The following is a 16,626-nucleotide window of genomic DNA, read 5'->3' as shown; positions in this document are numbered from 1 at the left end:
TTTGACCGAAAAAAAACAAAAGTGAATAAAAGGAAAAAAGAGTGTCCTTGGACAGAAGGACAGTTTTTATTTTTGTTGCTCACACTCAGTATTACCTCCTTTGCAATGGTGTGGAGTTATTTTGCAATGAGCATGCGATCAATGCTCACTGGTTTACTGATATAACACTGACAAAGCAGGACGACTGTTGGCAATATTCGGCACGTTTTCGCTGAAAAACAATCAAGCGGCTTATCAATGAGATTGGGGTCGAATGTCTTTAAGTGGCGTCTTAATTGATTTGGCTTCTGGCTGTCCGCTATAAATATTTTTGGACACAGTAAACAGTGGTCTTTCCTCATCACACACTGTATTAAAAGTCAAAGCTAAAAGGAAACGGCACGAAAAAGGCGCATTCTCGGCGGCCGAGGTAGAACCGTAGGTGAGGGCGGTCGACGTGACGATCCCAAGCCGAAAATGGCACTTCTCGGGCGGCGACGTGAGAACCCGACAAGACCGTGGGTCGCTGCGTGAGTGAGTCCGGTCGGAAAACGGCTTTCGAAAATGGCGGCGGCGCACTGCTCTTCATATCTGTTTTCTGTGTGCTGAGTGCTCTTCCTTAGTTCAAAAATACTGAACGCACTCTGTAAATGAGAGCGCCACTGCCACCCACTGAGTGGATGTGCAAGTACACGTTATTCCAGTACGGCCAAAAAAAAAAAAAAAAAAAAAAGCATGTTCCCCGAGGACACATGCGCCCCCCCTGGCATCGCTCTGCGCCCCCCCAGGGGGGCGCGCCCCACTATTTGAGAAGTACTGGGCTAACCCCACCTCAACTCTGACGAGTTCGGTTGAGGGTGGGCGGGCTAGCGGGGCATCACGCCAGCGAGTCAAAGCCAGACCAATGTCTATTATGTACATCCTGGTAGCCTTTTCTTTTTTTCCCCTCTTAACACAAACCTTTCTCTCTCTTTTGTTGCACTGCCGTCTTTGCAGAATTCCCGTGAATGCTTCCGCATCGACTTCCGTCTTTTTAATGAATGGGGAAAGGGCAAAGTAACGTATGCAATACAGAAGTCAGCACATTTGTAGTTTTTTCTGTGTGGCAGGCTTCCTGCCACCCTCCTCAAAGTTAATTAGTGCCAATCAAACCGATACAGACCCTCTCAAGATATAAAAAGAGGTATCATTCAACTAGTTGACAGTTGACGTATTATCACAAATGTTATGAAAATATTTAATAAAGGTTAAAAATTTACCTAGTGTTGCTTTAAGTCGTGTTTTAAAAGAAAATTAAAATAAATTAATGCGGTAGTAACATACTCTGAATATGGCAATTTTACGTGAAGTTTTGAACGGTTGGTGTATAATATACAATACCATATTAAATATGCAACATTATTATTTTCAAAAGGGAATAACTTCTTATCTAACACTGCAACGAGACCCATTAAGTGTATCTGAAATTATTGTTGTGACATTAAAAGAAGCAAACAAGTACTCTTTCATGATGATGTCTGTTTAGCACAATATCACTGATGAAAAGCCCTCAAATGATAATCATCAGAGGAGAAAATGACACACTTCATTCGTCTTTTCCTTTGCAAAGACTCGCATTAATGTTGTTACCTTGGCTCTCTCAGCGATGTTTAGACTGAATTGCTTATTTGTTCATTTATTTGCATGGTTTCTCACATAGCACTGGCAGTCCAGGCATGCCACCCCTGATGAGGGCGCTCATTTCCTGGACCAATAAAGTGCGACGTGAACGTGGGGTTAGTGTTGGCCTTTCTCGCCCCCTCCACCGAACCAATTTCACTGTGTGTGTCTGAATTGTCAGAGGTCCTTCCGTTGCTGCCGCACGGACACTAATGGAATCCGAGTGCTAGGTGATTTTAATTTCCATGCCGATTCCCCTGACTGCACTCCAGACGTTGGCTCCGGATTGCTTTGGCTTGCAGGCAACTGCACGCAAATCCACATACACAGGGGAAATGTTGCCCCCTTCTTTCTTTAGCTCTTGTTTTGTCTATATAGATACACACACTGAGAAGATTTTCATTTATGCCTTTGAAATACACAATAGCCCATCAACAAAGTACTGTTTTTACTTGTATTTAGCATATTTAAAAGGAGCCTGTGTCATTTGCTATGGTTAGTGTGTGAGTTGTGACACCGCAACCTGTGGCTACTTCTCATTGAAAAGTTGACAACACACCATCCAATTGTTTGTCACGAGGACGAACGCTTCAATTTAGAGAAGAGAGATCCCCCCCACATTTACTTATGAAGAAAGCCATGACTACATGGTTAAGCATTTGTGGCTTCGCTTTCAGTTAACATCACAATAACAGTACATGACAATTTATTAACAGACATTAATCGATTAGCAATGGCAAAAGCAGTTTTGCTATCAGACAGTACAAATCTGGGTTAAGTCAATAAATGGAAATAGGCTTGGTGAAGTTTTTCCCCACCATCATGTCAGATTGTTGCCTCTGATTCTCCACCTTTATGAGCAAGCATGCTGGGCTCTAGTAAATATGCACTTATGAGAAGTGACATTCCTTCAAATGCCACCAGATGCCAGCAGTGGTTTGCTCATTCCCACAAGACCCATAAGCACACCCCCTCACACCCACTCACCCAACACACAGACATACAATCATGTATCCCCCCACTGCTCACCCCTCAATGTCCGCGTGAAGAAGTGGATCACTCACATCGCGTTAATGTAAAAACTGCCTTGCAGTTGACAAATGTTGTGGCTCACCGTAAAATGTGCTAACTATGCAGACCCTGACTTTCAAGTGACTACTCCAGTCATTTCTGATTCCTGCAATCACATTAGCCAAGACGTCCACAGTCTTGAGAGTGTTTGCTTGTTGCCCCCCCCCCCCCCCCCCCCATCTGACTCTCATGGCTGAGCTATGGTAGAATTATGCCCCCAGCATTTCATTTCCATCAAGAAATTAGATTTATCACTGAGGGGTTATTGTTAAGTGGTGATAAGAAATCATTTTATTAATTGTAAAGCCTTTAAAGAGGGCACGATATTGAATACAATACAATATAGTTTTCATTTGTCTGCCTGCTGTTGTGTGGGATAATTACCCATTGTGCATGACTACTGTTTTAATGATCACTGACTTTATACTTGTGTCTTATGATGTATTGGGACTGTTCCCAAGATTTGGCAGCCTTTGCTGCATATCTTACCTTGTACAGTAAGCTTGGCACGGTGGGAGCGCAGGCCCGCCTGTGTCGCCTGACACTCGTACACGGCATCATCCACCAGCTCTGCCGAATCGATCAGCAAGCTGTGCTCGCCTGATAGTGGGTCGCCCATTAAGGAGTAGCGTGTCCAGCCTGCGTGAAGCCAGCGCACAGAACAGTCAGCCACAAGCAACAATAAACACATAATGACACAACTACAGAGCCCATTTGGACAAAGCACTAAGAAATGTGGCAAAGCTCTGTAAGTCACAAATGAACGCAGGCGGCAGCTCGGTAGGATTGAGCCTTTGTGTGTGTGTAGAGCAGCATGAGGTGAGAAATGAAACGCATGAGGAAGCTGTCCTTGAAACACAGACACAATAAAGATGGTGGCAGAGCCCCTGGGGCCAGGAGGCATTCTTTCCACCATCAAATGTCAGTGTGAAAAGCTGATTGATTATCTGCCTTCCTACAAAAACCTTAAAAAGCTAAACAGCAAATCACGTTACGTGTGTGCAGCAGTCGCTGACCTTTCGCCATTCAATCTTGTAAAAACTAAATGGTTAAGAAAGAGAGGCTTGGTTTCTAATGGGACCTGGCATTGATCTAAGTAAAACAAACACGAGTAAACTCAAAGAAAATGTACTTCCACTGTTTAGACAAAGGATCGCTTTAGCATGTAGATGTTAAATCCAAATTAATTTCAATTTAAATGAGCATAAGATGAGTATTAAGGTTTTATTGATCCAATTATTTTTAATTCTGCTATCATAGGTTATGCCTTTCAGATTGAGCATTGCTCAAGCCAGGCTTTCCTGTTTGGTTCATACCCATATATTTGTGTGGTCTCAATTATGTGTAGAGTCACACTTCTTCTAAACTACCATATATTGTCTAAGACATTAATTTTGGCATCTTATTTTGCCAGTAATTTGAACGGCTAGTATTTGCATTTTTAGTGAAGATGCACCGATACCAGTATCGGCAAAGGGGGCCGATCCGGCCCGAAATGGTGGTATCGGTATCGGCGAGTACCAACAATGAGGGCGCCGATACCATTTACCGGTCCGGTATTATAACACTTGACCGCAGCCTTTTTTTCCTCCTGACGCTCACTACACTCTCTGTTGTGTGATGACACATGATAACTTTGCATGCCAAACAGCTATCGCTATTGGCCTGCTCCAGACCAATGAGAGTGGGCGAATAGCCGCTCTTAACCAATGCCGGGGCAGCTTTTTGATATGTAGGAAAAAGAAAGTACGAGAGAAAAAAATGTCGGCGGTCTGGAAATATTTCAGTTTATAATCTCCGTCGCGTAAAATGGCTGCATGCATGATTTGCTGCCTGAAAGTTTGGAGAGGTGGAGTTAAATCGGCCAGTTTCAATACCTCAAACTTAAAGAGGCTGCAACAGCAGGACTGCTATCTAGAGGAAGGGGGCTGGACCAGAGCAACAATCTCTGGTCTGTTCAGTTAGTCTACTTTACTTTTATTGTCTTTTACTGAATGAAATGCCGCAGTAATTTGAAATGTTTCCAAAAAATGCTGTAGAAGTAAGCAAAATAAGCCAAGCTAAATGGCTAAGTGTGTGTTGCTGCTGGTGCGCAGAGAGGGATGCTGTAGTCAATCATTATTACTTATAATTTCATGAAAGTTGCACAGTTTGCCTTTTTAGAGCCAAAACTCAGAGTTTAAAAAGTTGATTAATTATTAATTTATTTACTTACTTACTTTACTTACTTTTATTAATTTTCTTACTGTTGTGCTAGTATTATACATATTTTAATATCACGAATTTGGCACTATTTTGGCCTTTGAGAGCCAAAGGTTTATTTCACTATTGTCGCCCATACCAGGTATGCAATAACAAGTTCTTCTGGATTCACTGTGTGTATTTCATATATTTCCAAACAAAGTGGTATCTGTATGGTATCGGTATCAGCTGATATTGCACAGCCAGGTATCTGTATCGGGTCCAAAAAATGGTATCGGTGCAACACTAATTATTAGCATTTCATACAGTCCTTCATGGATAAAGTACCAAAAAGTGTCATTCCTAAATAGATAAACATTAGAAGAGTAGAAAAGGCAGTGAAATGGGCATCCTCAAACATAACCCTAACTTTTTGTGAGTAGTATGTGAAATAATTGTACTTGAAATACTTGTCAAATTTTGATCCAGATTTCTGTTAGACTTGCCCGTTTAAAGCTGTACCTTAAAAGTTTGATTTCAGTCATGTACTCTAAACATCTTGAATTACAAGCAGTAAAGAATCATACCCGGTAGGTCTCTCTCTCCACCCAAAGCAAGTCCATCTTTGGTCCACTGTACCATCCCCCGGTAGCCCACAATGACACATGGTAGAGTCACGGACTGCCCAGACACCACTACCTGGTCCTGAGGCTGCTGGGAAAAGTAGGCTGCTCGGGTAGCGGCTGCAAGGACAGAAGGAGAAACATGAATATGACAAGAATCGACATTTTCAGGGCAAATCATGTACAAATGCCCCACATCAAATGAATGGCAGCAGGTGTGTAGGGTTAGAAAAGAGAAAGTAGCCCTGCAGAGAGTAAGGGTGATGGTTCAATAAACTGACATTTTATAGAGAAGGATGATCCTTACTTTTGTGAACATTTAATACCCCCCCCCCCCCCCTTAAATATCCTTTCCAAGAAGAAGAGTCAGCTCTCCTCATAACTTATTTAACTCTTTCCCAAGTCCATATGCTTGTATGCTTACTGGCACGAAGTATTTTTGGAGGACAGGGAGAGTAGGATCTGCCACTTTTTCAGTGTACTTCTAGTGAAAATGGATGTTAAACAATTAAAATAGCACTGCAGTCTCATGGGACCCGTTTTGTTTGAGGCGCTTCAAATTCAGCAGAGACACCTGCCGTCGTTGTGCTGCTGTGTTTAAGTGTAGTACACACTCTCAATGGATTGGTTGGCTGCTCTTCACACACACATGCACATAGAGACACACAGCAAAGACTGGTTTCCGAATGTTTGTGGCCCTATGATAAAGATTGAGTATTGTATTGCAAACCTTATACGGGTAAGGGGGAGATGGCAGCACTCCAGAGGTAACTAATCCGTAGGCGAGGAAAGAGACAGTTGGTTGGTTATCTAAGTGGGCTCTCTGTGTGAGTCGGGAGACTTTAAAAAAAGGAAAAACTCATTCTCCTTCTCTCTTTCATTGTTGCTCAATGGAGAATGGAAGGGAAGGGGGACTCGGGGAGATAAAGAGGGCTCTATTCAGGCTAGGCTAAGTCTCCCCTCAACCCCCCACCCTTTCTGAACTGCCTCTCTTGCTTGGACCGCTTAAACAGACAGGGTTACCCCCCCCCCCCGACACACCATCACCAGTAAAGAAAGCTGCTGAAAGGAGGGCAACATACGGCAACCAGAGACACGCTATTGTCCTCTTCTCCCTCTCTTTTAATAGGCCTCTTCATTCTCAATCAATCCTGCTAAATGCAAGTTTAATAGCTTTTCAATAGCAGCCCCCCTCCCATATCCCCAAATGAGGGTGGTGGGATTTTTGCTTACGCTCTCACCCTCTTTTTTTTTTCTCCAGCTTTCCTCCTCTTCCGTGCGCCATTCTCCATTTGAGTTTGAATGGGGGTTCTTGTTGGCAGTGTTTATTCCGCACTCAATTATCCACTTCATCTCAGGGAGGGCATGAAGACTAAACCCTGTACCTCGCCCTCTCCCTCCCACCACTACTGCCACCCAGCAGCATAATTAAAATAAACGCAATTCCAACCAAGCATATGCAGTTCTTGCATTCCTGTGAACAAAAGTTTCAAAAGCAACTATGATACCCAATCCATACCGTATCAGTTTTATTTTGTTCCGTGCTTTCAATGTACCGAGGTATTCCTTAATGGTATTACACTGTGTATTGTATGTGATTATGTCATGGTGGAGATGGATTTATCCTAACCTGGCACGCCAGATTGATTGTTGCATATATCCACTACAGATATATTCCACTTATCAATCTAGGAAATATTCAATCAAGACTTGTTTTATACGAGAAACCTTAAAAAAAGACACTGCTGTTGATTGGACAATGGTTCTTCTCATCCCACTCGCGACGTTGCACATCGTTTCCAGTCAAAAACAGCTTTTAGTAAAATTCTTTGCTCCTCTTTTAATGAGGAAATTAAGTGTACACTACTTCGCACTTCAAACTTCGTGCTGTCAATCAATAAAAAAAAAACAGTATTTTGTATTATATGCATGTATACATGTCCAAATCATTGTTTTATTTTATATATACCTCATTTATATTATAATTGTTACATTTGCAGTGCTTAAAAACCATTTATTAGAATAGTCCGAAAAATACAGTATATGAATATACGTTTTTTTCATAGTTTGGCGTGGGGTGCGACTTACTGTATACTCTGGGGCGACTTATGTGTGAAATTATTAACACATTATTATATCATTTCACATGTTATCTTGATGTTTTGGAGTGACTCTGATGGTTTGGTCAACTTGTTAGCAAGTTCTTCATGCTATAGTTATCTGAAAAACTCTTAATAGCTATGTTACGTAAACATAATGACCACGTTCGCATTTCGTTGTTCATGCATCATGTAACATTATCATACTGTACACTTATTCAGCATGTTGTTCTCTATTGTATTTTTATTTTAAATTGCCTTTCAAGATGACATATCTGTTCTATGTGTTGGATTTTATAAAGTAAATGTCCCCCAAAAATGCAACTTATACTCCGGTGCGACTTATACTCCGAAAAATACGGTACATAAAAAGGGAAAAACATGTCATACATGTATCTCTACATTGAACACACCCAAAAAAAAAATGTATCTCTTTCCAATGCAGTTAAATCTGAATAAATACATTGAACACACCAAAAAACAAACAAACAAACAAAAATATATATACATATTTACTATATTTTTAAATGTAAATAAGCCCTGCCTCTACTTTGTGGGGTCGGTGCTCCCCATGAACCACGAAAAACGAGGGTTTACTGTATTTCAGAACTCACTTCAAAATTTGGGAAATTTACCTATTGACAAAAAATGCTTTGCAGATAGTTGCTTCCTGGTCAAATCTGCAGCTCCCGCCTCTTTTCCCTGATTGGCTCGCCATCAGAAAGCGACCAATCCACATTAAGTATGACGTATTGGTTTGTGGAAGAGCAAAATCATTGTTTCCCTTCAAGAAAAGCTTATTGTGAGGTTCTTTCCCCTTCTTCTAATGAGGAAATGAAGTACATTTCTTACAAAACTTCAAAAATTGAACTGCCTACAAGAACTGCTTTTAACTCTGACATTGCATTCAACCAGATAGTTGCTATATGCAGCCGGCGCCTCTTTCTCCAGATTGGTTCGACCATCAGAAGACCAGGGAAGTGGTTAGACAGTTGAGGTTTGCAAGACGTTACTGAATTATAAATCTATGAATCAGGAAGTAGTCTTACTTGCAAGGCTAACCGGTCGAATTGTTGTTCTGTGTCCATGCTGTGTTCACTATTTAAAATTTATTCGCTTCAAGCTGCACAAATGAGCCATACCAGGAAACTTCTTGATTTGCAGTAGAGCATGATATTCCACCAAATTATACGTTCCGAGCTAAACTTGAATTACTAGGTTATTAAGCAGTGTTCTTCATCTAACTCACAAGATGTTAACAAGTATTTCACCCAAGATGGAAAAATATGTAATTGACACACTTGCATCGTGTGTCTGTGTTGGAATAGCGAAGTGAATCAAAAGAGTCCAATTTAAGTGTAGCATTGAGTCTCACAGCTCAGGCTATTAGATTTCAAGCAAGGATAGACATTTTTCTTCAAAAATAGAACTTTACACTCTCGCTTGTCTGACATTCTGCATTCATGAAGTAATGAGCGGTTTCGTAATCCTTCCTTGGCAAAAGCAGAGTGAGAATTTTCTTTTTGTACTGGCAAAGAGAGGGGGCAAAAAAAAAAGAAATTGCATTTGGGTATCTTGCCCAGCGTATCTAACGATTTACAATGGATAATAATTTACTTCATTGGCTGATTGTTTAAATGGATTACATGCTGGGAACAGTTAGTCTATACTACACCCACACACGATTTTGTATGCTCATATTTAGCAATTAACTCTTCATATGGAGCCATACAAAAATAGTGACTGTGTGCTGTAGCGAGTGATTCACAGCTCTCAAGATCCCTTATTGAAAAGGCTCTACAGAACATCTCGACTGGCTAATGACTCATGCCAGATTCCTTTAATTCCTTGTTGCCGAATTAGACAATTCTTTGACGGTGTATTAGCAGCTTAATTACATGAATACGTTCCTGATGGGGAGCGAGGGAGGAACAGAGGCACACAAAGAGAACGGTGGAGGCAGTCTGAACACACAGTCCACAAACACACTTTTCACCAGTCTTACCATGATGAGCTTTGCTAAATGCTGAAATAAAATCAAACCGAAATGAAAACGGTGATAACCTGAATTGGAATCTTAAATACCTATATCTCTGCACTTGTTTTGCTCCTTTATCTTAAATCTATACATTAACTCATTCATGTATTCCCTACAGTACCACTTTAAGGAGTAGCTGTAATGCATGTGTTGGAATGATGTCACCTTTCAAGCTTTTCACATTTACAGTCATGTGAAAAAATTATGACACCCCATTAAATATTCAGTTCTTTATATGTTCGTGTATCGATGCCTGATCTTGTTTTTCTTTATCACTGGTAAAGAAAATGATTTAATTGCAGGTAAACAACATTAACATTGTTTTACCCATTAAACTTTTTAAATTGGCTTTTAATTTATAATTCTTTTCTCTATTGTTTTGTACTGCAAACGCTGTGTGAGCCTCTTCATTGTTACGACTGTAAAGTGTCTTTTAGCACTGGTAAAAGCGCTCTATAAATAAAATGTACAATTAAACCAAATATATAAACAAAAATGCATATTCTAACAAAGGAAAAAGTTAGGACACTCTACCACCTAATACCTAGTATTATCCCCTTTGGCTGAAATGACTTCAGTGAGACACTTTTTGTAGCCATCCACCAGTCTTTGACATCGGTCTGAAGAAAGTTTACCCCACTCCTCACCGAAGAATACTTTCAACAGTGAGATGTTTGAGGCGTTTCTTGCATTTACAGCCCGTTTCAAGTCATCCTACAGTATCTCAGTGGGATTAAGATCTGGGCTTTGACTCGACCATTCCAGAACTCTCCATTTCTTGTGAGCCAGTCCTTGTTGATTGACTGGTGTTTTGGGTCATTGCTATGTTGCAGGGTCCAGTTCCGCTTCAGCTTTAATTTTTTCACAGATGATTTCACATGTTCCTAAAGCACCCTCTGATACACGATATGATTCATGGTGGATTCTATGATCGTGAGCTGGCAGGTCCTGCTGCAGCAAAGCATACCCAAACCATGACACTTCCACCTCCATGCTTCACAGTTGGTAGGAGGTTCTTTTCCATATATGAGGGTAGATGAACGCGTTCTTATTGCTACAAAATTAAATTTTACTTATTTTTCTTTTTTAACTGTCTGCCTGTCTGAATGTGCATTATGAAGGTCAAAAAACCTGAGCTCAAACAAATTAATGTGGATTTTTTTCCCCCAAACTGTAAGATCATTTCATGCTACTAGATGTCAAGGTGCTAAATTCGTGTGATTTTCTTGCTGACGCTTTGTGATAAATTGTGACGCTGTACACAAGTGTGGTTATAGGAAGGAGGACACATTCAGTAGTATGCTTTGAGGTTGCCACTTTGCTAGTTGTGTTACATGGTAAAATTCAAAATAGCCTTTCACGATTGGACACGACCTGTTAAAGAGCTTTTCCACTGCTGTCGCTCGCCCTCCTTCATGTGAACTGATAGGGGTACATTCACATCAGGCCGGATCAGGATGAGACGGACAGATGTCAGCAGTGATCCGTTCACCACTGGACATCTGCCCTGAGAGAATTAGACCGAATCTGCCTGCGTGTGCCTGTGTGTTTGTGTATGTGACGGATATGAAGCTAAAGACTGAGTGTGATAATGGCACTGAGGATGACCTTTTAGCTATATTAAGAATCCACCATACAGAGCACAATACATGTACTACCTCACCCTGAAGATTCATTATCTGTTACAGCATTGCAATATAAAGAAAATAACAAATCCACTACTTCAAATAAAATTCTCAGCGCATAGACTTCACAATGATATTGACTGGTCACATCCGTCATACACTGCACCTCGCCTTCAAGTAGGGGGCCTGCCCACATCAAGAGGAGTTATTCTCAAACACATACACGAAGTGTTCTAACGCTGGATTTAGGTTGAGAATGTATGAAAGCTGTACCACATACAAACAGAAAGGATCGTCTCAGGAGCGATTTGTTCAAGTATTCAAGGTAATTATTATATTTTTCGTACCATGCATGCATTTTTAAACATTGTGGGAAAAAAAAGCAATGGGAGAAATTAGCTGCTGCGGCATTGGCGTCATAGTTCGCAATATTTCCGTAAAATAAATGCTAACTGCACGTTTTTTTGCTTTTAACCAAGAATCAAGACTGTTTTATATGCATTTCCGTCCATATCTGTAAAGAATTCAGGGATTTAAGCATATATTCAATAGAATTTTCAACGCAAAAAGCTCTTTGTTTTAATAAGGCGGCCGCAGCACATTCAACACATTTACGTAAAATAAATGCTAACTGCCCGGTTCATTGCTCTCTCAGCAAATAATCGAAATTGTTTTACGTCCATATCTATAAAGAATTGAGGGTTTTACACATTTTTTCCACAAGAATTTTCAACGTAAAAAGCTCTTTGTCTGTGTTTCCACTCGGTCAGCTTTGACGGAGACTGGCCCCCTATTAATCGGCCCCATGCCCCGCTATGAAATCTATCCTCAGTGTTTTTTATATTTCATCCACCGTAACCAATAGAACACTAACACCTTCACCGCCATTGACTGTGATTGATCAGCCCATTTGAACTGAGTGGTTGGCAGTGATCATCACGGTCAGCGCCAATGGCAACAAATGAGTTAAATTTAATCTTCTAAATTTCTAAGGAGACTAAGCTTGCCTGGACGATTTGCTCCATGCAGAAACAATTCATATAAACTGTATAGATATGTGTTAAAAATTTTTTTTTTTTTCCCCCCTCCAAACGATAGAAACAAAGTCCTCCACCCAGCTTCTGTGAGGTTCCCATAATAGACTCCTGAGAGAAGGGAAATGGTGAAAAACACAAACGCACACATGCACACACACAACTCCCCACAAAACTAGGCAATTGGCAAAAAAAAGAAAAAAAAAGTGTCAAGCTTGGAATAAACAACCCCTCTCCCCAAATGCCATCCGTTGTGCCTTGTCGAGATAAGGCTTCTAAATCGGGCTGGAAATGCAAGCTCCATTTCTCTCTGTATAGAATTATTATCCCTTTGTTTTGACTCTTTTGTCTCCCTCGTTTTGTGTATGTGTGCGTATGTGTGTATACAAACTAAAGAAATGTAGTGCTGAGGTAGTTTATTCAAACCGAATGCCCCCGTGGGGACCCGGCACCCATCTGATGTTTGGAGTGTACTAAGCTCATTAGCATGACTTGTACAGAACTTGAGGGCTTCAAAGAAGCCAACAAGAGATACCACCCACCAACTGGCCACACCGTGGTGCCCAGCATGTATGTTTTCTTTGAGTGTTGCAGGCATCTCTCTGCAGATGTTTTTTTCACTCGCACCTCTGTTAAAAAATATATCACTCCCTTATGCATTCCGGATGCGCTTCCACTCACCCGCTCCCTTTCCCCCTAGTCTGCATTTTTCTGCCCAAATTGCAATCTAACTGCTTTTTAAGAGCTGTTTTTCCCGAGTTTAATCCTACTCTCATAACCTCCCAGCCTTTATTCCATTGTGAAAATCTTGGCTCAGGCCGAGACCCCTTTTAAGCGAGTGGACCCGTTCATCTAAACCAGCGCCAGCCTACCCTCACCTCCTCCTCTTCCTCCCCTCTTGGCTGCAACCCTGAATCTCTAACCTAGTGCATTCTGCCCAAATCAAAGTCCCCTCTTCTCATCTGCCTTTTTATCACTCGCGTCTACACTCATGAGAACGCCACGTCTCGTAGGGCTCTACGTGAGAAGGCAAATTAATCACCAACATCATTCTGACACTGCTCTGTTTTGCCACTCGTGTCAGCTGTCATCACATTCTCCTCCTGTCCTTTCCCTTGCATCTTCTGTCCCTTCGCTCGTGCTCTGCATCCCTGGTGCGAGAATCACACAACTCTGTGTCGGCTTGTCAGCGCGACAGCAGGAGAAGAGAGACAGCAGACAGAGATTTTGATAAACAAAAGAGAAAAAAAGTGAGGTTTGAACTATTTTAAAGAAGTCTGCTACGGAAAGTATTGATGTAATACAGCAATCAATGTGGACAAAATCAATATTTCTTTATCAATCAACCCAGAGAGGGAAAGTCATGCATTATATTGAATCATTACACATAGATTGAAATAGTTCAAGCCTTTGTGGGTGGTGTGGCTCTCGTTCAACCGATTCCAGCCTCAGTCCACCCCTTGTGAAGCTTGACATTCTTGTCAAGGCTGTGTTTAGGCTGCTGTTGGTGCACCTTTTCATACCACACCTTATCATTTCCTTCCACTCATTCTGTCAGTATGTGTGGACATAGCACTCTGCTTACCCTTTGTAAAGTGTGTTGTGGGCGTTTCAAAATCTTTATAATTGTGCATCTTTTGACTCTGAGTGAGAGATGGTTTAAAGGCTCAGGGAAACTTTGCAGGTGTTTTGAGTTTGTTTACCTCATTAGAGGTTGACACCATGAGTTCTAATGTTGGACGTTTCCACAATTTTATATTGTTTTCAAAAAATGAGTTTTGGGGTTTCATGAACTGTTGGCTATGATCATCTGATTTACCAGAAACAAAGGTCTCAAAGATTTCAATCCACATGTAATGATTTGAGTTTGTTTCTGAAATGACTGACAAAAACTATTGAACTTACTCTTTTATTTATGTATCTTTTTAAAAAATTATATTCCAATTCTATGATCTGTACCTGTATAATTTATATTGCAGGAGAATCTACCAAATTTCTTTGGTACTGTTTGTGTGCCTCCATTGCCATATGTGGCTTTTTGCCTCCATATTCTATGAATGACTATTTTAAATGGAGCACTTTGTGAGAAGCGTTACATTGATGAATTAATTTAGTGAGTGACTAACTGACTGACTAACTTTTACTTACTTTTTGAAGTATAAAGCGCACCAGACTATAAGCCGCAACCACCAGATTCTACAAGAAAAACATATTAGTTCATAAATAGGTGTCCACATTGTACTATGGGATATTTACACTAAAAGGCATGTAGCTCATTAGCCTGTAAAAACTCATATATATAATCTGCACTGTACTATAAACCACAGGGGAAAAAAGTAGCGGCTCACGGCTTACGAACGAGTTCTGTTCCTGAGCCGGTGATGTAACTCGGATTTCCGTGTAAGTCGGAGTTAACCCTATAAATACCTCAAAACACCCTCTAAATTAAATAAACTATCCAAAAACATGTATTACACTTAAGTGTATTGTCCTCGCCAAGACATTGGAGCTAAGTCATAGCTACACATTGAGCTAAGCTCCGAAATGGTGATGTCAGAAGTCTGTGTGGTATGCTGACTATACTCAGCTGCTCGTGACATCAACACTTGCAGATTGAAACTAAAATAAGATGAAATTGAATCAGTCTCATCTTCAATCACAGCAATTCAAATTGGCGTTAAGAGTAATCTAGCTGGTAACACAGCAATAACAAAAGACTAGCATGTAGTTAGCGTCTGCACATCATCAAAAACAATCACATAAACTTGCCCCAAGTATTTGACCACAATTCGATCACGGCTGCTATGTCTGTGTGTGTGTGTGTGTGTGGGGGGGGGGGGGGGGGGGTAGGCAGGCACATCTGTACATGCGCTTGCTTCCTGCTCTATGTTTCCTGCGTTTCCTGAGTTAATAAAGAAAAACGAAAAACGACGAGACGCAGGCATCGAACAGTTGAAATCGTGTAAGTCAAGTCCGTCGTGACCCGGGGACTACCTGTACTTACTTACTTATATGACTTTAGGAAAACATAAGGACACAGCATAATGGGCAAGTTTTCAACCCACCAGAGAAGAGTGTCAAAATATTTATCTGGAAAAAGAAGACAAGCATTGGGACTATTATTACTGGCCAAACATACATATAACAACATTTTTCTATCCTGTTTGTTTGTGAATGGGGGATCATATCCCCACTGTTGTCATCCTGGAACCCCAAAGAACAAGTTTCTCATATTTACTACATTCTTGTCATGTAACAGTATCCTCACTCTATTGAGCCGGCAAGCAGAGGTGATGTGACTTGCATCAGTGACTCCCAGAGTACCTGCTATAATAGAGTGGTATGCATTCAGTAGAGGAAGAAGGATGTAAAAAAGAAAAAAAAAATAGAAGGAGGAGGCCAAGGGGGGTGAGACCAAGACTGCTGATGTGACACAGTCAGCGCTGGAGCGAATATGAATGGTTCAGCTCACAGTTGCTGTGCTGCAGTGCCGACAGTGTGCTTCTGTAAATACACTCCTTCCACTGTCTTCTCACACTTGCTGCACACTAACTGTCACAGTCCTATATCTTTAGGCTCGCTGGTGGGCAGGGCCGAGGCATCTGGCGGAGTATAATTCTCGCATTGCTTCTGAACGCCAACACAAACACAAGCACACACACTTAGCCTCTACACACCAGTGCCATGAGCTAGAGAGCTGCCGACTCCATGCAGATGGGATAGCAAGTGACTGTCTTGGCTGGCAGGAGGACAGAAAATAAAAAGGCATATGAAGAGGAGGGAAAAAGCGGAGGGAGTCGGCGGTGGTATGAAATTGTCTGTACACATCAGCTAGCGGTGTTGACAAGATGTTGATTGAGCCGGTCTTGTCGTTTGGCTCCTGCTTACCTCCCCTTTGGTGTTTTTACTGCGAGACAGCTGCAGGCTGGATCTGTGTCATCGTCCCAACCCTTCTCTGTCCCTCTAATTCGCTCCATCACTTTGCTCCCTCTATCTCACAGCTCTGATTTCCCCTCCTAGTTCTACTGTTTGGATGAATATTTATCCTAAATCAAACTTATTAGTAAGATGTGGTAGAAACCAGAAGTGTGCAACATGTGACAGAATAGCTCAGTGACAAATGAAGCGAGCAAATAAATGTTTCATTCAAATTGATTAAAAATCCATAAAGATGAGGAGATAATAATACAATTGCCTCCATCTCTTGCTTTTTTTAAAAGGCGGTGAAATGAAAACAAAAGGATGTCTTCGTAGTTTCTGTACTGGGTCTGGACCGAATGCCCAAGGGTGTCAATTAATTTAGTCTGGGGATTTGTG

The 16,626-nt window shown here is 41.2% G+C and overlaps 1 protein-coding gene across 2 annotated transcripts in view; it reads right to left on the bottom strand.

Annotated features, from left to right (window-relative positions):
* Positions 1-16,626, bottom strand: part of kirrel3l (kirre like nephrin family adhesion molecule 3, like) — a 58,965-nt gene that overhangs the window by 19,294 nt on the left and 23,045 nt on the right. For both annotated transcript variants that reach the window (XM_057834435.1, XM_057834436.1), the window contains exons 2-3: positions 5,478-5,633; positions 3,199-3,348 (exon numbers count right to left, since the gene is read on the bottom strand). In XM_057834435.1, coding sequence (XP_057690418.1) covers positions 3,199-3,348; positions 5,478-5,633 — 306 coding nt within the window. The remainder of the gene's footprint in view (positions 1-3,198; positions 3,349-5,477; positions 5,634-16,626) is intronic.

Source organism: Corythoichthys intestinalis, chromosome 4 (assembly GCF_030265065.1).
Source record: "Corythoichthys intestinalis isolate RoL2023-P3 chromosome 4, ASM3026506v1, whole genome shotgun sequence".
Lineage (NCBI taxonomy): Eukaryota > Metazoa > Chordata > Actinopteri > Syngnathiformes > Syngnathidae > Corythoichthys > Corythoichthys intestinalis.
This window is presented reverse-complemented; position numbering and strand designations above follow the sequence as displayed.